General features: G+C 42.0%; 1 protein-coding gene across 1 annotated transcript in view; it reads right to left on the reverse strand.

The window, feature by feature from the left end:
* The window catches only part of EML4 (EMAP like 4), a 153961-nt gene extending 136367 nt beyond the window's left edge, over window positions 1–17594 (reverse strand). The window contains exon 1 of the mRNA XM_052683261.1: window positions 17408–17594. Within this exon, the coding sequence (XP_052539221.1) occupies window positions 17408–17432 (25 nt within the window). The 5' untranslated portion in view covers window positions 17433–17594. The remainder of the gene's footprint in view (window positions 1–17407) is intronic.
* Between the last annotated feature and the right edge of the window lie 8840 nt (window positions 17595–26434).

The raw sequence follows: 26434 nt of genomic DNA on the forward strand, positions 1-26434 counted from the left end.
TTGCATTCAAGTTCAGAGTTTGTTTGGCTTAAAAAATGGTAACATTTGATCATATATTATTTTTAAGATTACAAATGAGATTGACTACATTGTGCATAAGGCACTGGAAAGGGAAATCCATTCTTGAAAACAGAAGCACTCAGTGTTGTCTCCTCTGGAAACAGCGTGACAATGGAAGGAGGAAAAGAAATGCATAAAAATTGAGAGGGAGAAAAAGGGTGTTGGGCTATGGAGGGAGGAACAGAGATGACAAAAAGCATCCAATTGGCTCTCATTCTCCCCAGCTCAAGAGTTTTTCAAAACCATAGAGGCACAATATCACCTGTACGTTCACTTTCCAAATCAAGATTCTAGATTCTTTGCCCTCTCACTTCCAAGACCTATGTCTTCTGTCCTCCAGAGACATGACAAATTTATTCTACCTCTGACCTTCTGTACACTGGCTGCATTCACGCTGCACAATGCTGATGTTCGTGATGAAGAGTAATGGAACCAAGTCAAAGGCAACACTGATGCAAAGCTGGTGTTACCTCTGTGCCTACGCTCTTTGTAGAGGGCAAAGTCAAGTCAACAAGTCTCAAAGCTCCTCAGAAAGGCTGGATGACTTCCTCAGCATGACTAAAAGGAGGTGAAAGTTACTACTCTTGCCCGAACACAGGCAAGAAAGTAGTTGTCAACAGCAAACCATCTAACTCAGCAACCACAAATCATTATTAGCCTCCTGCAGAATCCAGCCTTTTAATTCTAAGTACATTATGTTATCATACCTCATTATACATGAGCTTGTGAGAAGCACTCATCTTGTTCGTTTTCTCTGCTTTCAAACACAGCCATTAGCCGGTGTTACCAGGAAGAGGGTTTACAAGGGCTGATTAGTTAAAAAAAAAAAAAAAAAAAAAAAAAAAAGTAATAATTACAATTACACTTCTGTTCCCAAGCCAGGAGAGCCTGGCTCTCAGAAACACCTTCTGATTGGATCCAGTTTGCCCTATGCCCAGTGAGGCATCATACAAACAGATGAGCTTACATGCTCAACAAGCAAAGTGTGGTCCTGGAGACAGGAGAATATTTTCTTGCTCCAAGGAAGGAACGTAGGCAGAACGCAACCAGAAATCAAGTCAGTCTGGTTTGCCCTTGCTACTAATTTTAGCAACATTTTCATACAGACAGGAACAACGATACACCAAAGGACGACAAATACTACATAAAAACTAAATCTTTTCTAAATAGCTTAATATGCAACTCCTCTCTAGGGTTCATTGAAAGGAAGAAGAAAGAAAAAAGCAGAATTCCTGAAGAATGCAAATGACATTAACAAGACCACAATATGAGGCAGAGTAAATAAGTATAATAACGTACAATATCTTGATAATTACAACAACTGATCTATATGGCTTCATAGGTTACCTTTCTAGATCAGTAAAATAGAAAAGCAGCACTGGAATGCACCATTAAGTAAAACTGTGTTCAACTACAAAGTCAAAGATAAGTTTCCTACTGATTATGTTGATGCACATTAGGTTCAGGAAAGCCTTCCACTGATAAAGCAGACACAGTATATGCTATACAGGTGAAATAGAATATGTACAGCAAGAAATCATTAACTTTAACAATACCCAACACACAGATCAGCTATAAAAGAAGCAGGGAATCTTCAGTGATCTGAGGTTACACATCCTTCTGGGCTTCCTGTTTTAAGTACGTAATTGATGCAATAAAAACCCATGGAAAAATGACTCATGTCAAACAAAGTAATCAAGCCATAATGATTAACAAAGAATTGGAACATACTTAAACTAAAAAACACTTATCAAATGAAAGTGCCCTTAAATACTATGTTTTATTCAAAGTTAAATAAGTGTAAAAGTGCAAAAAAGTTGTGTAATATTTCAATAGGTAAAGTCATCTTAAAATCCAGCAACTGTTCTGCAAATAAACAAACAAAAATCTAAGTAAAACAAGACAACAACACAGATGTTTACTTTGGGGAACTCAAGAAGTACTTTACAATATCAGGAAAACAATTTCTTAATGCATTAAACTAACCCTAAGAACTTACTTTCAGTGCTACAACAGTATGGCTAATGGTCATCGATTAGCATACCTAAAATTAAAGGAAAAGAAGAAAGCCATGTGGCAGCTATCATCTCATTAAAGAATGGTTCTTGTTAGAGAACAGAAGAGAAGATCCTTATTGAACTGAGCAGTCAATGCAGCGCTGAAGCAGCTGCTTTCTGCTCTAAGCTCCCTGGAAATGGCCCAGCAACATGTGAAGTTCTCACAGAGTCAAAATGATTCAGTTTCCCATTTCAAAAAATATTGTCAGTAAACAAAGAGCAAAAGCTAAATTGCTAAAACCTATTCTAACAGCTGCTTCCAGGAGATGGAAAATTGCTTGTACAACATGGAAATCATCTAGTCGGCATCTGAGGAGGGTACAGGTTAGAAGAGTGACATCATGTGTCCATAACAACTAGGAGCACAGCAGAAGAATGGAGGGTGTGTTGTGTGCATCAGATTTGGACCAACAAAACTGATAGTGATTAGCAGAGCAGGGCTGTACTGGAACCAGTTGCCAGCATGCCACAGCAATCCCTTGGGTTTGAGGGGTGACTTTATGCCATCGCCAGCACAAAGCTGGAGGCATGCAGCCATGAAGCCAAAGTCAGAACAGAAGCACAGTCACCAGCTGGAACTGTGAAACTACCAAGCGTCATTTAGAGAAGACACAGAAAGCTTCACCATTTCCCTGTTTTTCCCCTCAGGTACAAAAAAGTTCGAAGTGTACGTGGACTTCAGGTCCCATCGCTCTCCCTAGCACAGCAGCACTACTAAGGATGACCACAGCATTTGCTTTCTTTGCTGTCAAGTACACTACAAGGACCAGCCTCACCTCTCCCTGCTTCTCCTGTCTGAGGATAAGAACTTAGCTGTGCAGCTAACAGCAGCAGAAACAGTCAGGGCCCACCTCAGGAATTTTGCAGCAAAAACTTGAAGTTCAGCAGCAGTTGTCAAAACAAAACAAAACAAACAAACAAACAACAACAACAACAACAACAACAAAAAACAGAAGGAACAAGAATGGAAACAAAACATCCATACAGATACTAGGGGGTGGGGACAAGCAGTTCTAAAAATGACACAGTGTTGGAAACTCCAGGTATTTATAGTGGTGAGCATGATATTATGGCAGCCCAACACAATAGGAAGAAATACGAGTTGCTCAGCAGAGCCTCATTCCAGACAGCTGCAGCCTGTCAGCATCCCTGTGACACTTCTCAGAGGGCAGCTGAGGGTGGCTCCCACTGCCTTAGATTGCAGCAGGCTTTTCTTTCCGATATCTGCCAGCAGGACCCCAGCCCTGCCTCCTGGCACCTCCAGCACCAAGGTGGAGACAAAGCAGCACATGGCTGAAGGCCACTGACCAGTTGCTCCTCACACAGCTTGGAGGAGGTCAGAGACAACACATGCTATACATGCTAAAGAAAGGGACACATCTGTGCACAAGCAAAGCTGATGACACTCAGTATGACCACCAGCATGAAAAGTTCGTGTCTACAGCTTTACTCCATAGAGAATGACACAGATCTAATGTACAACAGCACAAGGCTGATATCCATAATATCCCAGGGCAGTTAAGAGTGAACAGGAGACTTCATATGACATTGGTCCTACCCAATTTTCCTCTTAAAATGCCTACACAAAGGTCATAAGATGGCACACAAGAGCTGTTCGACAAATCGTAGTTCATCTTGAACAAGTGACTTCTTCCTAGTAAAGATTTATATACTTTCTTACCTGCTAATTACTCTAACTTGAAAAGTATTTGAGTTTTAATCTGTACAACACTGAACGCAAAAGACTTGCGAATAGCAATAGCACAAAGAAAGGGAAAAAATACTACTCCAGAGTCAGCTTATAGCTTCACAAAAGCAAAACACATATTATAGCGAATAAGATTATCATAATCCTGAAAATATGTTTAAATTTATCTTTAAGTGAAGGTGGAAAGGTAGTTATATCTATGTCCCTATCAAGTATAAATGCACACATACTGATAAGTCCAGTACATGCTACAGATGCTCTTATGTATGCTTTATTGCCAATTTCACTTTCTTGAAATTCCTTTTGCCATTTTATCAATAGTTTTGGAAAAAAAAAAGTCCCTTTATGGTTTATAAAAATGAAACAGTGAATGCTGACATTAATTCACAAAAGCTGCAGCCGAGTTATGGCTTTGAGTTCTTTTACTGCTAAAGCTGCTCTAGTTGTACGAACAGGAAATTGAAATTTCTACTGCAAATAATAATTACGTAAATGCAGATAATTAAAAGCATGTTAGCAAGAACCTCTACACTCATACACCTCTATTATTTAGCTGGTCAATAACTGAAGCAATGTTCAGAGAGCACACAAACTTTAGGTCACATTTTCTATCTCTGGAGGTTTCAAATCACTAGAGATTGGAAGGAAAAAAAGAGGGGAGCAGCACCATGCAAGTCAGGTCTCATTTGGGTTTCAAACCTCAGCTGCAGGGAAACAACAGGTAAAATTTCAACTGAAACAGCTGTAATGTCTTATTTATTTTATCGATTTAAGTGTAAACAGAATTTCGAATGCACAGTTTGCTAGCCATAAATGTTTGAATTGAAGGAAAATCAGGAGTAAAGCATACATTAAGCTGTTCAGGCACATAGCAAGAGGCAGTGTCTGACACTTGCACACCTTGCAAGCTCCACAAGCAGAACTTCTGCAACACCTTACCACACAGTACCGAAAGGCTTGCAATCCTCCTGATTGACAGGGATTATGACTTCAGCACCTGACTATTAGAATCCAGATTGACCACTCTCCCAACTTCATATTCCTTTAATGGCAAGGAGTAGGACATATAGGAAAAAAAACACCATAGAAAACCATGTTTTTGTAGTAGATACACATACAAAATGAATGATCCAAAAGCAGTTCCAAATTTCAGTGTTTGGTATTTAAAAACAAACAAACAACTTTTCACCATCGTAATAGTTTAGAAAACAGGATGCCAAGTTAACTACTATCCAGTGATATGGAGCTCACTGACAAGTTAATCCCATGGTAAAACAACATAAGATTCCTCCAAACATGCCACAGTTTTCTGCGTTTTCCAATGCACACCAGGAAATTTAACCCAAGTGAAACAATTCTGCAGTACACTTCAATCAGACATCCATAATAACTGGCAACCTGATTCCCCCTGTTCGAATACCTTTGCACCAAAGTTACCTTTGCAATATATTTATACGTAGCAGACTCCACAGGCAGCCTTCATTTTCTTGTTTATCATCCTCAGCACTCCCTAGGAGCTCCAAAATACCTGCTGTGGCCTCCAGAAAAACGATTGTGGCACCCTTTAGAATTTGCAGCCCTGCACCCCTGTCAAGGCTGTAATTCACACTCCTACCGCTGCCTGGGATCATAGCTCTGACATATCATTTTATGAATGGATTGGCAATTTCACTGTGAAAGGACACACAAAATTAGAAAAGCAGAAACAAGCATGTTGATGCCATACAGAACGTCTTTGAACTAGCACACACGCACTCAAAAGACATGATTTATACCGTAAGTATGTTTTTAAGTGGAACTCTAAGTAGAATGCTTACTGCTGGATGCCAATTCTGTACATCAACAGAAGAGTGAAAAGGAGAGTCATACACTGAGACATCTTCAAAAAAAAGTTGTCCAAAATCAACAAGATTCGCAGTGACACCACAATGACAGTGCTACATGACTTACAATCACTGACGGTCATGCAGCAGCATAACAAAAACTCATTCTCATATTGTTTGCAAGAACTCTACCTAAGTCTAAATGTATTAAATCATCTCACTCAGAAGACCAAAGAGGGGTTTCCCTTGCATTACCCAGTTTATCCCCCCTCCCTCTACCACACACTATGTATACTGCAAATCTAAATACATAATTGATGCAAAAAAAAACCAAAAACACTGGAATATTCAACTTCTTTACCCTGCATCAGTTCTCAATCCCACATCCATATACAATAATAAAGAGTTCACACAATAAATAAGGTGCTTATTACACTGAAATCTTAAAGCAACTCATTGGGTATAGTTTCACTGACATTCATTAAATATAGGCACTTCCAATGCGATGCATCTGAAAATAAAAGCTTGCCTCTACAAGAATACTTAAGTAAGAACTTTTATGTACAGATTTGGCATCTATATGCAAAAAATGAAAATTATTTTAGAACTAATTTTGTAGTTAAAGTAAATTCTCACTAGTGTTTTCACATCACAAAATTGCTGAGGTTTTTGGGGTTTTTTTGGGGGGGGTGAGGGGGGCGGGGGCTGGGTTTTTTTATTTTGTTTTTTACTTTTTTGGCTTCATTTTTCCAGTCCTTAGAATCACAAGGTTGGAAACGACCTATGAGATCATCTAGTCCAACTGTCTCCTCATCACCATTGCCACCACAAGCACTAAACCATATCACACAGCACGTTGTCCAGACACCTCTTGAACACTGTCAGGGTCGGCGACTCCACCACCTCCCTGGGCAGCCATCCCAGTGCCTGACCACTCTCTGAGAGAAGAAGATCTTCTTTATGTCCAACCTAAACATCCTCTGATACAACTTGCGGCCATTACAACAACTTGCGGTCCTTAGCTGAGGCTGCTTTCAACATCAGTCTATAAATCTGCTGATTATAAGTTCAGACCCACTTTCTTTCTGTTTAAACCAGCTAGCACAGAAAATCTACTTAATCACATTATTTTTCCTTAAATCACTTGCTTCTAGGGAGGAACAGAGCCACTAAGAACCTCAGAGTGATAGCTTCTAGTCAACTCACGGTAAGACATGAACTTTTGTAGAGTTTGGTGGTAGTTTCTAGCATTGGTTCCCATCCCCCACCACTTTTGCAAATCAAGCAGAACAAAAACAACAAGTACAAAGCAAGGCTAACCACTTTCCAAGGGGAAAAGAAAAATAAATCTAAAGAACTTAATTCCATTAGCTTACTGAAATCAGGAAATGCTGCTTTAGTTATAGAATTAAAGAATATTATGCTGTTATTCAGAACCTGAAGTCATTAGAAGCTGTATTAATGGCTGTATTACTCTATCTTTCTGGATCTGGCCTCGTCACCGCTGGGAACACTGCACATTCAGCCCACTTCATTCCTCCATCACTTCTGCAACAACAGTTATCTTCTTGCAGTTCCTTTTCCTTCTAACCAAACATTTCTTAAATCAGTGTTCTCAGCCACATCAACTGCAAGAGAAATCTGGTATGAGATGATAAATCAAAGGAAAATAAGCATGAAAGTGGCAGAAAGGGTAGTGGGGCTCCCTGCTTATTTTCCTTTTGCTTCATATTCCATACCAAATCTTCCAGGAAGCTTTTCCTGGAACAAACATGCTTTTCTAAGCTTTCTCCTAATGAAACCTTCCCCCTCCCCAGGCTGCAAGATGATAGTTTGGTTAAACATGCATTTTTTGGAATCTAAGTGAAAGTGGCTGAACTGAACAGTGCCAGAAGACAGAAACCACGCAACTCCTGAGCTGGCTTTCATTCCAAACAAAAACTTGAAGTTATATGCCTGTACCACGCTTTGATATCTGTTGACATGCAGGTAAAGCAAAGCTCAGTTTGAAAGCAAAGGCACAGAACTCAGAGTAAGATTTCAGGTATTTCTTTGCTTCATACTAAATGTTTGCCCAAGCTACAGTAATTTCTGCAAATCTAGGCCACTAAAAAGGAGTTAAAACAATCTAAAATAAGAACATTAACAAACAGAAGCAGCATCTCACCAAACAAACATATTTTAATGTATCACACACAAAAAAAGAACACATTTACATCAAGAATACACCAATTAAATACATGGTCTTATTACTCTGGTTCTTTAGCTGAAAGAATATGCTAAAAAAAAAATCACATTCCTAATTGTTTCACTACATCTGCCTCCAAAAGTAACTTACGTATGCACCTTAATTATTAATTAACTCCTCTAATAATAACTCAGACCAAGAATTTTTGGTTGACTGCAACAACAGACAGAGCCTTACTGTTGCCATTCCCATGTCAGGCAATCCTTGAACCAACGAGCACCTTTCAAAAATACTGTTGTCACAAGTAATTGAAAATATAATAAGAGTTACACAAAATAATCCACAAAACCTAGAGAACAGCAATGTCAGCAAGTCATGTCTTTTCAATGCCAGAAACACAGAAATCCTCCCAACTCCAGTGCATGAGAGATAAAAAACAAAAGGGATCTCATAATTGGGCTTATCACACCTATCAGAGATGTTTCAGTGGCTTAGAACTTTTTCAGGCTCATTCCAGGCAATAAATAAATAAAAATTTACAGATGCACTGAATTTGGGCTGCTTGTTATTGTTGTCTCACTCATGATTTTAACAGACATGTTTAGAGTTTAGGAAGAAAGCACTACAACCACACAAACCACTAATTTCCTGCTTGATATCTCCGATGATATTTGCATAGCATGCACTGCAACAGGAGGCTACAGCAGTTTAATACAGAATTTCATTGCTAAACAAAGTTGTAACTTTCCTCTTGTTTGAGTTCTTGTTTGAAAAAGCTGAAGTGGTATTATCTAGACATGAGCATTGCTACATCTGTGAGTCCTGCATCTGAGAAATTTTCATGTACAGTTCTTATCCTTGAAGGTTTCTCCTTCCTCATCTCTCTTCAGAAACACGGGCACGGTGGCAACTTGTTGACAGTTGTACTAGATGATCTTCAGATTATCTTTTCCTATCTTAATGATTCCATAATTCTACAAGCAACAAAGATCACATTCGTAGGAATGCATCCTGAACTTCTTCTCAGCCAAATTCTAGCAATGAAACCCCCATGCCATAACACATCCATCAATTTCTTTCCATTCCATGTGGTCAGATTTCCAGTACCTCCTGCTCCTGGAAAAGAGCTTGGTCAAAGATCTCGTAGTCCTACGGGACTACACCTATAATTCCAAGCCACTCCAAAGCTTGTTATAAAAGCCAGATGTATATTATAACCTTAGAAAATATGTTTGTTTGTTTTTAAGGTGATGTCCATCCTCAAAAACCCAATCTGCAAGATAAACCTTTGGCTGGTCTCCTGCCATCTTTTCAACACAACTTGCTAGTGAAACTCAGTGGTCTAGTTAACTACAGACCCACGTAATGTACACAACAGGAAACCTCTTGAGAAAATGGCATGGTCTACTTGTGACTGTGAATGAGGGGGAAGGAAACAAACTGGAGCCCACCCTCCTCCTGCTGTTGTTTTGTACTGCAGTAGGTGCAAAGCTCTTCAAAATCCCGTGGAAAAGAAGCATTTTTTCTTTTGTTCTCCAAGAGAGAAACAATGTGACATACAATAAGCTGTAAACAAACTAATAGTTCTGCCATTCATTTTATGTATATTTGGCATTGTTAATTCAATTATGCTTGGGAATATTTGCTCAACTCAGCAGCTAAATGAAATTTTGCATTTTAAAACAGCCTCTATTATTCTTATGTCATAAACTCATTTAAAAACATAAAATATGGTGAAATCATTACCTCTTGTGTTTGGACAGCAAATATAACCTTTTCTTGGGAACAGCCATTTCTTGGTTTTGTGTCCTCAACTCAGAACAAAGAAATCCAAATATTTTGTCCTTAAATCATAAAGTTCTCATGAAAACGTATTTTCATTTGCTTTAGCTAAACCACATTTCTAGGCCTAACTCATTTGCAGCATCCCTTTAGGGAGCCAAATCTTGGGCTTAAAAGCATTTGTGACTTCAATTTATCCACTGGGTTTTGAACTCCCAATTTTCCCAGAGGATTATGAAAGTCTGCCAACTTAGCTTGATGCATTAAAACTGTTTACACAAGTTTAAAATATATTTCAGCTTAAAACAGTTTGGCTTCTTGTCCCTTCCACCTATTTATTTTTTTCTTTATAAGCCCAAATAAACTGGAAGGACAAGTGAGAACCAGCTCCATTCTGGAATATTGCATCAAAGCTAGAAATTGGGTTTCAGTAAAATACAAGTGAATCACACAACAGACAACAGTGACTGTTTTTCCCTGATTTTACAGAACACCTGAAATCAAAGGTACGTAGGTTGTTCCAGATGTGATGCCTATTTACTTCCATGGAAACTGTAACAGATACAAAGAGCACAATAGCACTATTTGATAGAGCAAATTCTCAATAGCACTATTTGAGCAAATTCTCAGCTCAAAACATTCTTCTACAGCATAGTCACTGTTAGGTATACATATTCACCAGAGATGAACAAGAGCCTGCACACTGTGCTTGTAACAATCTGCACCAGCAAAGGTGACCCACTGTTGTTGTCACCACTGCTGAAATGCACCACCCACCACCTCTGTGCCCACATCCAGTGTTTGGTCTCCATAAAAGTTCAGCAAGCCTCAACGAATGTCAGTGGGAATAAGCTTTTTCTCAGGGAGAAATTCAACAACACACCTTTGCTTTATGTGAACTTCCATGTCAGAAGCCATTGTGTCATACTGCCCTTCTGCTGCCATCTGTCACCTGGCAACAAAATGTAATGGAATATTGGTAGAAAGGTTGAACTTCTACTGTCATACTACCAGCATCCACCTCTGAATGTCGTGAGCCAATATAATAAAGTAGGAGGCATTACTTTTGGAGCAGCTCTTGCAGATGAACTTCTCTAAAACATACCGTAAGTTTTTATACAGCAGAACTATGTTGCTTCATCTCTTCCCCTTCCATCACAATTTTAGTACATATATGAGTCATGCACACACGCAAGCTACTCTAGATAGCTAAATAAAATTTATATAATACAAAAAGTAAGGCTACTTCTATAGTAGGTCAGATTTGCACTCACTAAAGCATCTTGCCTAAAGACTGCAAGACCACACAATCAAGCAGAAGACACCACAAAGAAGGCAAATGGATTCTCCAGTGCTTACTAGAAAAAACAAAGTTGTTGCTGTTACAAACAAAAAAAATCAACATCTTACAAAGTAGAACAGACACTAAAAACCAGGAGAGCAGTTAAAAAACATCAAGACACAGCTATATTTAGCGAACAAGTTAGGCTGAAGCCATTGAGGATGAGCAGAAAGGGCAATCCATGAGACACACAGCAGAAAAAAAAGAAAAAAAAAAAAAAACAATTAAGAAAATGCACCTCACCCATTCAAGTAAGAAGTCTTAAGGCATAAAACTTGGGAAGCACATTGCTACGTACCATCACTGAACATCCCATGAATAATTGAAATATGGAGCCAAAAGAAGAGAAAGAATATCAAAAGTAAAAAAGTGAATAAAAAGTAGGAAGCGATAGGGGAATGGGAGAGATTAAAAAAAAAAAAAAAAAAAAAAAAAAAAAAACAAGTGAAATGTTTTTCTCCTGAGATCTAGCCATAAACTCAGAGTCTTAACCTCTCTGGCATCTCTTCATATCCCAGCCCTCCATCAGCATATCCCAGCCCTCCATCAGCAGCACCCTCTCACTACCACTGGTTGAATTACCAACCTAGGCTGCAGGCCTGCCCCTAAATCAGAGTGCATGTGTGTGATTCCCAAAGATGCCTGCAAACTCTCAGAGGAGCCCACATATCACCCCACAGGGCTTACAGGTGTCCCTCATTGAGCTCGTCACGAAAGCAATTCCCATAACACCAAAGTTCTACATCAGTTTCATCAAGCTGGTGAAGCAAAAATGAGTAACAACTCCTCTTTAAACTCAGCATGTTTATTTACAGAGAGGTGAAACAAAGCAAGCAGAGGCTCCACCTGAGCTCAGGAGCAATGTAGGAAGATTTCTTGAAAAGGAAGTTAGTGAAACTCATGAAAAGCTGTTTATCAGGTGATTCTGATCTGTTGAACAGAACAATCTCCCTAGCAGAAACAGTCGACAGCAGCGACAGCACAGACCTGCACTGTCATCATACACACTATGTGTTACAAAATTAATTACTCTATTACATTATGTGTGGGTAAAACAGGAATAACATTCTTGACCTAAAGATTACTTCATTAAGGATTAGATTTAGCAAGGATCTAAAAGGGAAAAAAATAATAAACCTCAATAATTGCAGACATCACAATGCAGGGAGTGACAAACAGGAAAAAAAAAATCCTTTCAGAGGAGGTTTTTCTGGCAAGAGAAAATTCTATCAAATAACTGTGCTGTCTGTATTAGAAATATTCAGAGAGTGTGAAGTACACAGTGTTAAGGCCAAAATTATCCCCTGCGTCCCAGGCATTAAGAGCCTTTCTATAGCAGGCAGAGAGAAACTCTCACAGATTCTCCTGCATTTGAGGTTTATGGTTTCTTTGTTCAGCTGGCAACGAGAAGCAGGGCTGCTGTCTGCTGCCCATGCAGCAAGAGGAGCCAGCAGAGAGTTCCCACAGCAAGCAATGTCCTCCTGGCCACCCTCACACCCTGGTACCAGTCACAGCCATCCTTCTCAGGCAGGACAGATCAATGTCCTGCCAAAAGTTTTGTTTCTCAGAGGGCTAGCACACTGACAATAGCACACAGCAGTCCCAGGAGCACAGCCCAGTGAATCAAGTTGAGCTCATTGTCTGCAGCCTAAAAGGGCATCCATTAGAAAACAAAACTAGCCCAGATAAATGACAAACCCTCCAACCTGCTGCAGCCAGTCTCTCCCTCTCACTGCAGGGCTGAAGGAGCTTTTGCAATGCCAGAGCCTAAACAGGGACCACAGGCTTTCCATATCCAGAGGAGGAGCACATTCTCACAAGTCTCAGTAGTTATCCAAGATAACAGCTACAGACGTGTTTTCCAACAACTTTAAAACAAACTTTAATGCAAATTGAGAATTAAAAAATAAATGAATCTGACCTACATGCCACTTCTGCGATAAGATGTACTGCAGTTAAAAGCAGTACATACAGTGACAAAAACAGTATGCAGATACTGTGTGGTATGGAAAACCTCTTTTTCATTTCATTTCTCCAGCTTCCCCTCTTGTAGCACCAACAGAAGAGCAAAGCCACCCCCCTTAGCCATTACTACTCTTTTCTGTTTTCTCTTTCTCTGGGGAAAAAAAAAAAAAAAAAAAAAAAAAAAAAAAAAAAAAAAAAAAAAAAAAAAAAGCATAACCTGAACCACATTTTTTTCTCCTTTAATTCTTAATTACTTTGCCTGAAACTTCAGGAGAGGAGTGATTTCTAAGCTTCCCAGCCTCCCGCACAGAACCAATGGTTACAGTTTGTAAGTTGCGAGCTCTTTGTTTATTTTTATAAGTTACTGTTCTCCCACAGACCTCATTGCTAGAGACAGTCCTACAACACTCTTCATGCCACGTTGTTATCATTCTGGTGACAAACTTGGAAACAGACGTGCTCTTTTTAAAAGCATCTTATGAAGGCTTCCACATCTTTAGTTACAATTGGTTATTGTTACAGAGCTCAACAAGCTTAAGCTTTCTCAGAACAGAAAACAATGCAACAGCTAAGCACAGCAGAAAACTGTCCATCCGGGAACATCCCACGACTTACCCTTTGTGAGTCTAAATCTAGTGGGATTTAAAGGATCTTGTACCATAGCCAGAAATCTTGCAGAAATAAGAGGGGTATTACATGGACGGCTTGAGAATTGACCCAGAGAAGTAACACAGTGGCAAATGCTTTGTATTCAGACCTTCCAGCAAGAGGCACTGGGAGAGAGACAGCGGCAGGACAAAGGGGTGCAGTTTTAAAATAAAAGTAGGAAGATTTACATCAGATGTGGTGAAGAAATGCCCTTTACTCAGAAGGCAGTGAGGCAGTGGCACAGCTGCCCAGAGAAGCTGTGGGTGCCCCTTCTCTGGAGGCACTCAAGACCAGGTTGGATGGGGCCTGGGGTAGCCCTGTCTAGGGCAGGGGGTACAACTGGATAGTCTTAAAGGTCTCTTCTAACCCAAACCATTCTACAGTTCTATGATTTGTTGCTCCAAAGAAGGTATCAGTCCCAGAAAGTTAAGATTTAGGCCCAAGAAAGGCATCCCTCTCCATACTTCAGCAGGTTCACAATACAGAAAAGCCAAAGTAAGGGCTGGCAAACCTCTCCAATCCTCTAACAAGCCAACTTATGGACAAACTCCTATAACATATGGGAAAGCAGGAAGGCTAGAATTGACTATAGACTATAATATTGGATGGAATGTGAAAATTGAAGTTAGAAGACCAACAGTTTTGCCAACAATGCAGTCTTACAGCCTTCTGCTGGGCCACCAGTTCTGGTAGGAGCATGACAGTGGAGGAGATTGAGGCAATTGTCTGCACCATGAAAAAGAGAGATGGTAAAAACAAGGCAATATTTGCTGTCTGCCTCAGCTGTACTATTTCTCCCACTGACTTTGTTTGCCAAAACCTCACAGTCTTCTTCTGTTGGTGGGACTAATAATGCTTTCTTTCCCATGAAGATGCTGCCTCTGGGTTGCTTTGATCAGGACCCCAAAGCAAAAGAACTTGGCAGACCCTTACCAGCCACCATGCTGTGCCTGTGTCTTGGCAAGGGCACGAGGCACAAGCCCAAGAGCCCTGTCTGAGTCCCTGGATCTCTTGCCCCTGTTCAGAAGCACATTCCCTCACCTCAAGGGGTGTATCTGAAAAAATGGACAGCCAGAATTCATCAAGCCCTCAATTCATTGAGCTCCCAGTGAGCGCTCTGTTAGAAACAATTAGATGTGAGTTGTGCCAGACCTGACCTAACAAATGGGATTCAATAACTGCTTTTGCTAGTAGCAGTAGTGAAAATGCACTCAAGGCCCAATAAATGTGAAATAACTTAGTGTTTTATCAAAAGAGCAAGCCAAAACTTATTTCAGGTGTGGAACTGAACTAATAATGCCCAATTTTATTTATTTATTTTTACTCTTTACAGTAAGTGGGTGTCTCCACTCTTGACACATTGCTACACAAGCACATCCTAAATCAACAACTAAAACAATTTTTTAAATTACATATGAAATGGTTTCTTTCATCTCTTTATTCTCATAAAAGTTTCAGTATGGAAGCCAAAAGAAAACAGCTGCGTGAAGTATTTTAGACTGCAGGAGACATGCAAAAAGGTATTTCTGCCTGTGCTGGAGGGCACAATCTGTAATAACATTTTGCCTTCCAGATGATGACAGGAGGCATTAAAAGGACAGCTTGCTTCCTAATAAGCTCGCTTGACTGGTAAAGCACGCACATACAGAGATAGCATAGTTTTGCCAACAATAATCACAATTAATTTTTACGTTTCACCCCAAATTACATTAATTTATGGCCTTCCTAAAGGCGCTTAGCAGACAGCTGATTAAATTCAAGCCATTAGATTTTAATTAGAGATGTCTAAAAAAAAAGTCTCCAAACAACTTTGTGCACGATACACGCTTGTTACCAGCAGCAGCAAACAAGAAGAGATGACAAAACACCAAGCAGGCAGCACAGCTGGGAGCATGGAGCACACAGAGCTCTGTATTTTGGAGCCTGAAATTTTGGACATGCTCTCCCAGCCCACATCCTGCAAACAACGTGCATTGATGCTTACTCCAGAAGCAAACTCAAAGGCCAACTAACAATATCATGACATATACTTTAAAAGACCGAGCTGAGCTTAATCCTCATTAAATTCTAATAAAATCACAGAGCCTGCCTGACCAAACAGTGAAACAAATTAAAGGTCCAGATGGAGCCTCCCTCAGTAAGGGGAGTGGGATGCCCCAAGCGGGCATTGCCTCCATGCACAACACTGACTGAGTCGCTGCTCTGAAAGCAGCCTCCAAGCAGGAAAACAGTGCTCCATTATTTCAAAATCAGTGTTGGGGTCTTTCCCCCTCCACGCTCCCCCCCCCCCACTTCCAACAGTTATTTCTGAATAAGGACCTCATGGGGGGCAGTAGTCCCCGAGCTAAAGGCACACGGGTGCTCTTTGATATGGTGATCAATTCCACCACTGGGTAAAGAGGTTCATAAATATTAAGCAAGGTATATTTGCATACGTCACCCACGGGCACAATTTTCCCAGTGAAAAATGAGAATAGAACACTCGCAATTCTTCCCCGTGTTGCTTTTTGATCGGGAGATATGAAATAATCAGAAAAGTTACTTGGGCAAGGAGAGTGGATCAGGCCAAGAGCCAAGGTTTATTAAAAAGTAAGAAAAGAAAAACAAAAAAAAAGTATATTTTAAAGAAGTGCACTGTTCATTATGGTGCACCAGTTTGGTTTGGACAGGTGCCCAAAACGTGGGAGCAGACATTTCAGAAACCTTAAAGGTTGGGATCACAGTCACCACTATTGAAACGAGTCAGCTTTTCCAGAAAATCGAGAACTATTCCCTATTATTATAGATTTCACCCAAGTGCTGTAAAATTAACTTCGTGTCATTTTTAGAGGGGCAGATTTATTCTCCTGCCAAAAATGGAGGGGGGCTGAGTGGTTCAGCGGGTGCAGCAGCACTGGGGCAGGCACAGAAGGGCTGCAGGTAGACAGCGCACTGCTCGGTGTCCTGCAAACCAAATAGGCAGAGCTATGCCACCGAAAACAAATTAGGATGCACGCACTCTACAGTTCTTACATACAGAAATAACCAGGTCAGGTCATACTTTCAACTAGGACGGCTTCATGCTATATACGAGTTATTCTCTGAAACATTCAGAAAGGGCTGCTGGAAGATTTCTCCTGAACTACGTGGTGAAAATTTGCCTTCGTCTTAGCGAAACCGAAAAGAGCACAGGCTGTCAGCTCTCCGGGTGCACTGAGGCGGATGAGCGATAGATGTTTCGGGTTTGGGCGCAGCGCAGCACGCCGAGCTCCGGGCAGGGGCTGTTCCCCCGCGCTCCAAGCAGAGCGGTGCCCCGAGAAGGCGGCCCCGGAGCCGGCCCGGCCCGGGAGCAGAGGGAACGAAGCCGTCTCGCCGGGCTCTGGCCGTCCGGGGTCCCTCCGCACCCGGAGCAAAATTAAAATGGCATTAAACAGAACGAGCCAGACAAGCCCAAGTAAGTAACTCCGGGGAAGAGCAAGCCCACGGCGAGGAAAGAACAAAGGAGGCAAGTGCAGCCGGAGCTCTCGCAACAGATGGTTTGAAGCTGACCAGATTTCGCGCTGGCATCCCCTCCCTCTCTCTCTCTCCCTCCCTCCCTACTCGCTTCCCTCCCCTCCCGCCGCAGAGCGGGTGGCGTTGCGCGCTCAGCTCCGCGTCTCCCCCGGCTCCAGCTCCCGCTGGCGCTGCCAGCAGCCCGGCGCTGCCCTCGGCGGCTCCCTGCCCGGCCGCAGGTGCGCGTCCCCGGTCCGCGGCCCCACGACAGGAGGGCGGGCTGCCGCCCGGAGCCAGGCTTGCCCCGTCCCTCCCGTGCCTTTCCGTCCCGCCCTCCGCTCCGCGCTGCCCGTAGCCGCTCACCCAGGCTCCCGGCGAACCCGTCCATTTTGTCCTGGGGAAGGCTGGTGCCGCAGCCCGAGGCGAAGCCGCTGTCGCCGTCCGGGACAGGTTCATTCACCCGCGGAGCGGCGGCAGCGGCGACGCAGCCCGACGCTCATCGGCCGCCAGGAGCAGCGGCTCCCGGCGCTCGGTGAGGGGCGGCTCCGGCTCCTCCTGCTGCTCCTGCTGCTGCTGCTGCTGCTGCTGCTGCTGCGGGGCCGGCGGCGCTGCCCGGCTCCGTCGCTGCGCCGCGACCCTAACGCTGTGCCGAGTGCTGAGTGCCGAGCGCCGAGCTCCTCCCGCCGCCGCCAGCGCCGCCCCAGCGCCCCGTGCTGTCGTGCTTCCGACTCCGCCCGCCCTGGCAGCCGCCGCTTCCCCTGCGGGCGGGACGGGGACCGAGCCGTCCTTGCTGCCGGCAGCACCACGCCGGCCCCGGCTGCCCCGGGGGAGAAATCCCACCGCCTCAGCGGCCGGCAAAGGGGAGCGGGAGCGCCCCGTTCCTGCCCACGTCCTTGCCGTCTGTACACCTGAGAAGCGGCACCCGCAACCTCTCTGTGGGGCATTTGCTAGGGTTGCGTTCAGGGGTTGGTACCCTTTGTGAGACGCAGCGATCAAAGCTGAGGTTTCCTTAGGTAGCTATTGGAATCACTGGTTCAGACTAATTTGGGGGTGAAGTGCTTTAGCAGCCGTTGGAGCTGTTCGTCCCCATGTAAAGTGGCTCCCCGAGCCGCCACTCCTCGCGGCAGCCCCGCTCCGGGCTGCCCCCTTTGCTTCCAGCCCCGCGCACGTTGATGAGGAGCAATGCTAAGCAGAACCAGAAATTCAGGTTGGCCGTGCTGCACTTCGGCCCGTCTCCTGCATAAGAGCTCGTGCATTAGGCAACGCCGCCAAGTTGTGCGAAGCGTTGCTTTCACTCTGGCCAGGAAAAGCTGCGTACCCGTTGCAACATCCTGTTGTGGTGAGAGCGCTTTCCTCTCGTGCACACAGCGAGGGGGGCAGATGCTGCCCATAGCGCTGCTATTGCTTGCAGCCGTGTCCGGGACTGCCGCTGGGCAGGGCTGGGGAGATCTGGAGTAGCGCGTCCTGTGCAGGGCCGGGTGGAGATAGCACTGCACCTTTTAGTCTGGAAAAGGGAGGCACAGAGCTGAAGGGGACAGCAACAGATCCTTGTCTAGAGGCTTAATTACAGCTGGAGCACAAATGCAAATGGGTCCTGCCCAACGTGCACCACAAGGTAGAGCTGCTGAGAGAGCCAGCTCTCCACTACCGTGCTGTAAGCACAGTGGGGTGCTCAGGTAGAATTGAAAACCCAAACTTAAATACTAACATTAAAAAAAATAAATCTATTTCATTGTGGAGTTCAGGAACCAAATAAAGGTAAGGAAATTAAAAAGCAAAGACATTTACTCACTGATACGCGAGTAAATTAATGAGTAACTGAGACACGATAACAGCCTGTCAATATCTAAAAAGGGATGGAAGAAGAAAGGGGATGAAATCTTTAGCAGGTTCTGTTGTGACAGGACGAGGGGAAATGGTTTCCAATTAAAAGAGGGGAGATTTAGATTGGATTTAGGAGAGAAGTTTTTTACTGTCAGGGTGGTGAGGCACTGGCACAGGTTGCCCAAAGAGGTGGTGGATGCCCCATCGCTGGCCAAGCCTCTTGGGGCTGTGCTGGGGCCCACGTGTACACAAGGAGTCTCCTCTTAGGAGAGCAATGGAAAATATGACCTGCAGAAGGAGGTTGCCGTGAAGCACTCGGCAATTGGGCTGAACGCATTCCTAGGATTTTTACTCTGCTCTTGAAGGAAATAAGATATTTTCCCCTATTGTTTCATTTTTCTGGCACGTTTTCCTTGGATCACAGGTTTTTTGAACAGTGCTTCTTATAAGAATACCTTAGTATTTATTTTATTTTATTTTTAATTGACATAGTTTGGCAACGTTCAGCCTGGGAGTTGTTTAAATTTTTTGGAGTCTTGAATGTAAATTGTAATTAACCACCTTCCCACCGAGGAAACACAGAAAAATAATTAAAACAAAACAAAATTGCTGAGATTCTTGTACGTGAAGTTGAGGGTCTGAGCCTCTGAGCCCCTTCACTTTGCCTGTTAGCATGAGAAATCTGCTTCCCACTCTACTCATCTCCTAGTACTTAACATGGCACACGGTTTCCTGATCCAGAGTGGAAACATGGAATGAAATGTCCTCCATCATGCTTTCCTGGTGCAAGCAGCCCCAGGCAGTGCTGGCCAGGAGGCAGGGAGCCCAGCACCAGCTCTAGCCCTACTCCCCCAGCACCACCTGCAAGTGCAGGGAGAAGCAGCACACAGTTTGGAAGCAGCTCTGCCGAGCAGCTGGAGGAGGCTGAAGCAGTGAGGGATCACATCCTGAGTGTGGTGCTGCTGCTCCTTTGAGGGTATTTGGGGTTCTTTATGGTGCCCTGTTCTGAAGAGGAACAATTTTATTGGTTTACCATATGGCATGGCCTATTGGTAATTCTCCCAAGCGAGGCTGCATTTGTAAGAAGTTCCCAGGAGTCACTGATGTAAGGGAAAATAATTTGGTACCTGACCTAGAGGTGGATTAAATTACTGTTTCCTGGTTTACAGAAGGTAATCCTCTTACCTCCAGCACAGAGTCTGGAGTTTTCCTTTCTGAGCTGGGATTTTTCCTCCCCTATACATGACCAGAGGGTATGAATCACCTACAATGCTGAATGCATGGGAAGCAACAGGAGTCATACCAGGGACTTGAGCAGAACTGGGGACATTTGATTACAACTTTGCAGGTAGCAGCAGACGGTGATGGTAGTTGAGCCGAATGCCAATGTTGTTAATTAAGTGTTTACATTAAATCTGGCATTGGGCTATCCAAATTGGACTGAACTTTATTAACTACTGTGGCTATCCTCAGTGATTTTGACAAAGACTCCCAGCTGCATCCTCTGCTGTGTGTTTATTAAAGTGAATGGACAGCTAAATGCATTCAGTAGTGCATGAGAGGGGAAAAAATAGAAGTCTTTCCAATTCCTTAAAACTCTTTATCTTTTTACATTATTCCTAGCAGTCAGAAGTGGAGGCATACCTAAGGCTCTGCCCATGGTCCTCCGTTTTGTTTAAGATATCCAAAGAAACTATCTTCCCAAATAAAAAGATCAAATTTTACAGGCATGTTTTCAGAGGCTAAACTCTGTGTTAGGTGGACTCTGTAGCAGGGTGGATTGTAGTCTTATTTCTATAATGCCACTACTTTGTTGTTAATTAGTGTGGCAAAAAAATCTCCTCAGTCAGATTTTACTTTTGGAGCTATATGGAGCTGATCTTTTGCAAGTTTAATTATTTCAGCTTATTGCAAATAGATTTGATCACAGTCTGCAGAGTCATTCCTGAATATTCAGAAATGTCTTCATTTCATAGGATAAATGCAATTTTATGATAATCTGAAAAGGCAAAAAAAAAAAAAAAAAAAAAAAAGAAAAGCTCTTTTTTTATTTAAACATACTAATGTTTTTTGAGGGCCTCCATTATGGAGACCCAACGGAGATATTTTTTTTGGAGGGCGTGCAGAGCACTCACCTCCTGAAAAATCAAACTTGGTTTTGCTGTTTTATATTGATTACCCCAAAATTGCAATCCCAAGTCATTAATGAAACTCTGACAAGAAGTGCATAATTTCCTGGTGTCCTCGTTAAGTATGCATTTTGGCTCAAATGTAGAGCCTACAAAACCTGTTAGTTTAAGCTACATTTCACATCCTTGAATTAATGTATTTCTAAAATGGCAGTTTCACAGAAGTGTAACTACTGGATAAAAGAAAAATAGCAGAGCTCTAGTGCTAATTCATTCACCAGCCCTGGTGGGGAATAAGCAGATGCAGTGCAACTCTAAGCATTCAAAAAATTGGCAGAGTTGTAACAGAGATAGTTGGAAATGTATGCAATGTGTTTTTTTCTAAGGAGGGGAAAGGCTCAGCATTTTAACTAGAGAGCAGGTTGAAAATTTTATTCTGGAACTTTGTTGATACTGAGATTACTTTAAGTGAGGAAATCTGAAAAACATTTCACAAAGCTGAAAAAATAGAATCTTATCTTCCTTCATCTCTCCCCAATGGATACGTGGTCTGGTTTCTCATACCAAAGAGCACACTCAGTTGTTTTCTCAAATTAGTGAGTTCCCCATGAAATTCATACCTTGGTCCAAGCCCTATAAAAGTCTAATGTCTTACATAAGTGCTAAGTTAAGAATTTAGCTGAAGCATAAATTGGTGCATTGGCATTGTATCAGCCGTTTACATTAGGGTGCATTTTTATTCCCTGCCTCAGGAAAAAAAAATGTGCTTCAGCTTGTAGTTGGGAGCTCTGTGGTGAGCTTTGGAAAGATCTGTTTTCTGTTTTCCTACTTAGAAAAATTAGGAAAAGGTAAAGCTAGTAGTGCTAACTAGAGATGCTAACTACTATACATTAAAGCCACTGGAAGAGGTGGTGATTTTGAGATTGAAGGGGTTATGGGTATCCCCCTTGGGAATGGAATAAATTAGCATCACAGTCAGATTATTTTTTTCCTGACTTAAAACATCTCCTGTAGCTTTGCATTTTTATGCAGATAATTTCCACAATAACAAGCTGGTCCACACAATAGGCTGTGTGCACGTGTATGTATCTATAAATAAATACACTCATATAGATCCTTCTTCATCAACGCCATCCCCCCTCTGGGTAATTCTGTTTAGGCCATCATTCCACTTGAACCATTTGTCAGTGAAAGGAAGTGCCTGCCGAGAAGTGATACATTACTGTATAGTTTCTTGCTGTGAAATGTTGACTTTAAAATAGGCTGGCAGACAGCAGTCGATCCCATAATAAAACCAAACAGACACATTTTGGGAAGCTTTGTTTTTCTTTTGTCCAGTTGTTATGCCCAGTTTAAGGAATCTTTTATTATCTTTCAGCTGCACCATATTCAGCAGTAAGTTTTTGACTTTCTTTGGCTTTTTGCTTCTGGGAGTTTGGAATTCTTTCCCATTTCCATTCCTGCATTTTTAAGCCATGACAACCATTATATTGCCCAGTCATTAGCTATCGTGGCAGGTGTGCAATGTTTTCTTTTGGAAAGGATAATGTTAGTATGGAGATCTTTCCCCATTTTACAGGCTGAGAACACCAACACGGATGTTAGTGCAGGGGCGCAGGCTGAAGAATGAAGGCCAAACACAGGTCAACACAGTCTAAATTGAAACAAAATGGAAAGCAACGGTACTCCAAATAAAAATAAGAACTTTGAGCTTGGACTCAAGTGGAAGTCTGCTTTCAGTACCGTGGTGTATAATCAATGGATATCAAGATATTACAATCACAATATAAACAAGAGAGTTAGGTAAAGTGGACAATGATAACAAAAGAGAATAAAATGGAAGGCTTACCCTTAGGCTGGGCTCACCTACAAAACACCAGTAGAGGCAATCTTCAGAAGAGATCCTTCCCCACTGGTAGCCAGCTCTTACATAGGTCTAGGAGGGCTGGAGCCTGGCTCCACCCCCTCTGGCAGCACAGGTGAATTGCCTTCACCTGTGCTCCTCTGGCTGACTCATGGCTCGCCTCAGGTGATCAGTCAGAGGTTCAGGCCGTGACTCAGCAGTTCCCATACACCTGGTAATGTACAGTAGAATAGCTGGGCATTGATACCTTCCATCCTACGTAATAGACATTTTCATTATTTCTCCAGGAGAAAAAGTAGGTGTACGAAGGAGGCTGCTGCCTTCTTCTTCTTCTAAGAAGTAGATCTTCTCTTGAACACACACTGTTAGTGTATTTGCGGGATAGATCGTACAGAAATGGTTTCAGCATCACTTGCAAAGTATGGTTAGATATCTGACTGTATCTTTGCTGAATGAATAATGTGAGGAGCATTGCTACCGATCAAGAAAATGAAAATTCTAACTCATCAAAATACTGATGCTCATCAAAACATATGCCTCAGCTTAGTATCTCCTGCTTTGATAAGGCCTCCAAAGCCTTTCAGGCAGACAGTGTGATGGGGCTGATAAGTGATTTTTACTTAGACCAAATCTGTAAAGACTTGAAGGTGAAGTTTCTATCTTGCACCACAGTCCCCATATGTGTGTCCTTATCCAGGAGAGTTAGATTTTCTGCAGTGAACAGCAGTAGATTATTAACTTAGACATAATAAGGCACAGTGCTTAGCTAGGGCGAATTAACTCATTTTCAGACAGATTTACCTGTGCCTGAAGAATTACTTAATAAAGCACATTTGTTTTAATTTCCATTACCTACTCTACATTTACAAATTATAGCTCCTGATTAATGACATCAGGAGTTGAACTTTGCCTTTTCAAGCACCAGACGCATGCTGTGCTTTAGAGACATTTTCATTCCATTTATGCAAGTCATCCAATTAAAACTTACTTATAGAAAGTATATAATACACTAGGATGAATACATTATTTCCCCTATTAATCCGCATCCTTTGTTTTTCAGCAGAAGTGGCCAACCTTCCACATACCCCAAATGGGAATTCACATTTAAAAAAAACAAAAACAACAACAAAAAAAAAAACCACCAAAATGTGCAGTGGAAATAAAGGAAAAAGGTCCAGGTCATATTAATAAATTGTCCTTCTTAAATAAAAAATAGGGAAAAAGTAAGATTTGCCCTTAATTTTATTTATATATTTGCATTTAAAAAGTGAAGAAGCATGGTCTGATCCTATACAGAACAGATGCTCCCTTGCATAAAGGGAAAATGCTACAAAATGGAGCTGCCTCTGTCACAGAGTGCCCATGTTTCAGGGAGAGCATAACACTCAGGAATATCACCATGAGCTACTTTAGGTTCTCCTTTTGAAGAAAATGAGAAAAAATTAACCAGGTGCTTTCCAAGCAAAGACAAACTGAAATAAGCTTCCAAAAGCTTTCTGGCTTATCCCTCTTATTAAACACAGGAATGATGTTCTTGCAGTATTCATGTAGAGATGGATGCTGCGCAACAGCTATTGCGGTTCCTCACTTCTGTCAAGTATTTCCTGTATTCCCAGTGCCCTCATGGAGTATAGTGCTCACATAGAATGAACAGAGTAACCTCTGTGGAGGCTTTCTGGTGTGCAGCCAGCATCAGCCGTTCCTGCCAGAGGATGGTTTTCCTGCAGGTGCTCACAAGCAATGTCAATCTGTGTGGACATCTCCAGTACCAGCAGCTCTGCAAATGAAAGAACTGTGTTTGCTGTTTCCTGAAAGCATGGAGTGAGTGTAACAGCTTGAATGATATCTGTCTGCATCTGCATGGTCCAGGAAATTTTGCCAGACTGTAGGCAGGGTTAATGCAGTAGGTCAGAGGAAAAATCATGGTGGTATTTGAAATCTTCAGTGCTTCCACGTGAAAACAGTAGATGGCAGCAGGAGAGACAGTGTACCACCAAATCTGGTTTTTGCCTTCTTTGCTTTGATGGGTAGGCTTTAAATAATTTCCTGAGTAACCTATTTTCTCATTGGTCATGAGAATATAAGAAAGTTGAAAATTACCGTTTCTTTTTGGTGTGTGATCTTGATATCTGTGATCTTCATCCTGGAGAGGTATTTCATGGTTCAAGTCTCTCTGGCCTGGCACTGAGGTACCCTTTTGTCCTTTTATGTGGTTTACAGTGCTTAAGAAATGCTGAAGGCAGGGATGAGTGCCTGGAGCAACTCAGTCTTTTTATTTTGCTTTAAATATAACACTGGTGAATAGGAAAGAGTCTCCTTTTGTGACACACTTCTCAAACAGGATCTTTCATGTGTCAAGACCACAGCCTCCCAGGGTTTATCACTGAATGCAGAAAATCTATTACACTAAAAGCAAGGCATCAGAACTTTTCTGCCTGAGCATCAATGGAGTCCCATGCAAAGGAAGGCTTTGCAAAAGAGAAAGAAAAACATTATTCAAGAACGAATACTGCTGAAGTTGTGAGACTGGCATTAAAGACAAAAGTTTCATTTAATATCCAGGTGCTCATGAATTCATCCTTTTAACAGCAGCCAAAAGAGGTAAGATTTCCACAGGTGATTCAAAGCATCAGAATTAATCCTGCAGCTCCATCTCTGCAGAGGTTTAATATGTTTTAAAGGAAATAAATTGTGAGAAGGGCAAGCTTCCCTTACGGTTTCCTAGCTGAGGAAAACAAGTATATTGGTTCAGTACTGTGTCAAATTTAGAAAAAATATCTTGAGTTAACCATTCCCATGACGTTATGAATAGTGTATTTTGTTGTTGTTGTTATTGTTGTTGAACAAATTCTCCAATCCTATTGCTTTGATGGACATTCTTATGTGAAAATTTTTCTTACTCTTCTTGTATGTTATGCTGAATACACAACTGTCATATGCTCTGTAGATCCCTTTACACATTTCTAATCAGGCAACTCAGTTCTTTTCCAAACTGGACATAGTGTTTTTCTCTTTACTCTGCTAATTCTTTTACCATATACTTTTTTGCGCTGGAATATAAGGACTTTTTTTTTTGGCTCAAACTGCCCTGCCAGGCTGATTCCCTGTTCCAGACCCAGTTCACAACCGATGGTGATTTTCTGAAGGTTCTTTGTTTCAGATTTAATCAGGATTTCTTACAGCCCTAGTGACTTCAAAGGTGAGATGCTCCCCCATCTCCCATGGAAGACTTTCAAAGATTTCCTCCTCTTTCCTTGTCTCTGCATGCTGTGGTTGAAGTATGCCTGATAATGAATGACATTTTCTTTCTGAATAAAAGATGCATCAGACAGAGTATATTGGCAATACATACTGCTTTTCTCTGCCAAATCAAAGGATTTGGAGATATCTCCAGCATTTCTTCATATAGAAACCAATTGTGAGCTGTTCTATTTTTTACTGTTCCAGCTGTTAAAATTTATAGAGATCAAAATCAGATTTAAATGTTCTTTCCATAAAGACTGTCAAGCTAGATTCTTGTTGGGAAAGAACGGGTGATAACATAAGAAGGAGGAAGATTGTCTATTCCTTTTA

This window comes from Tympanuchus pallidicinctus, unplaced genomic scaffold (assembly GCF_026119805.1).
Source record: "Tympanuchus pallidicinctus isolate F22 unplaced genomic scaffold, pur_lepc_1.0 scaffold1, whole genome shotgun sequence".
Taxonomy (NCBI): domain Eukaryota; kingdom Metazoa; phylum Chordata; class Aves; order Galliformes; family Phasianidae; genus Tympanuchus; species Tympanuchus pallidicinctus.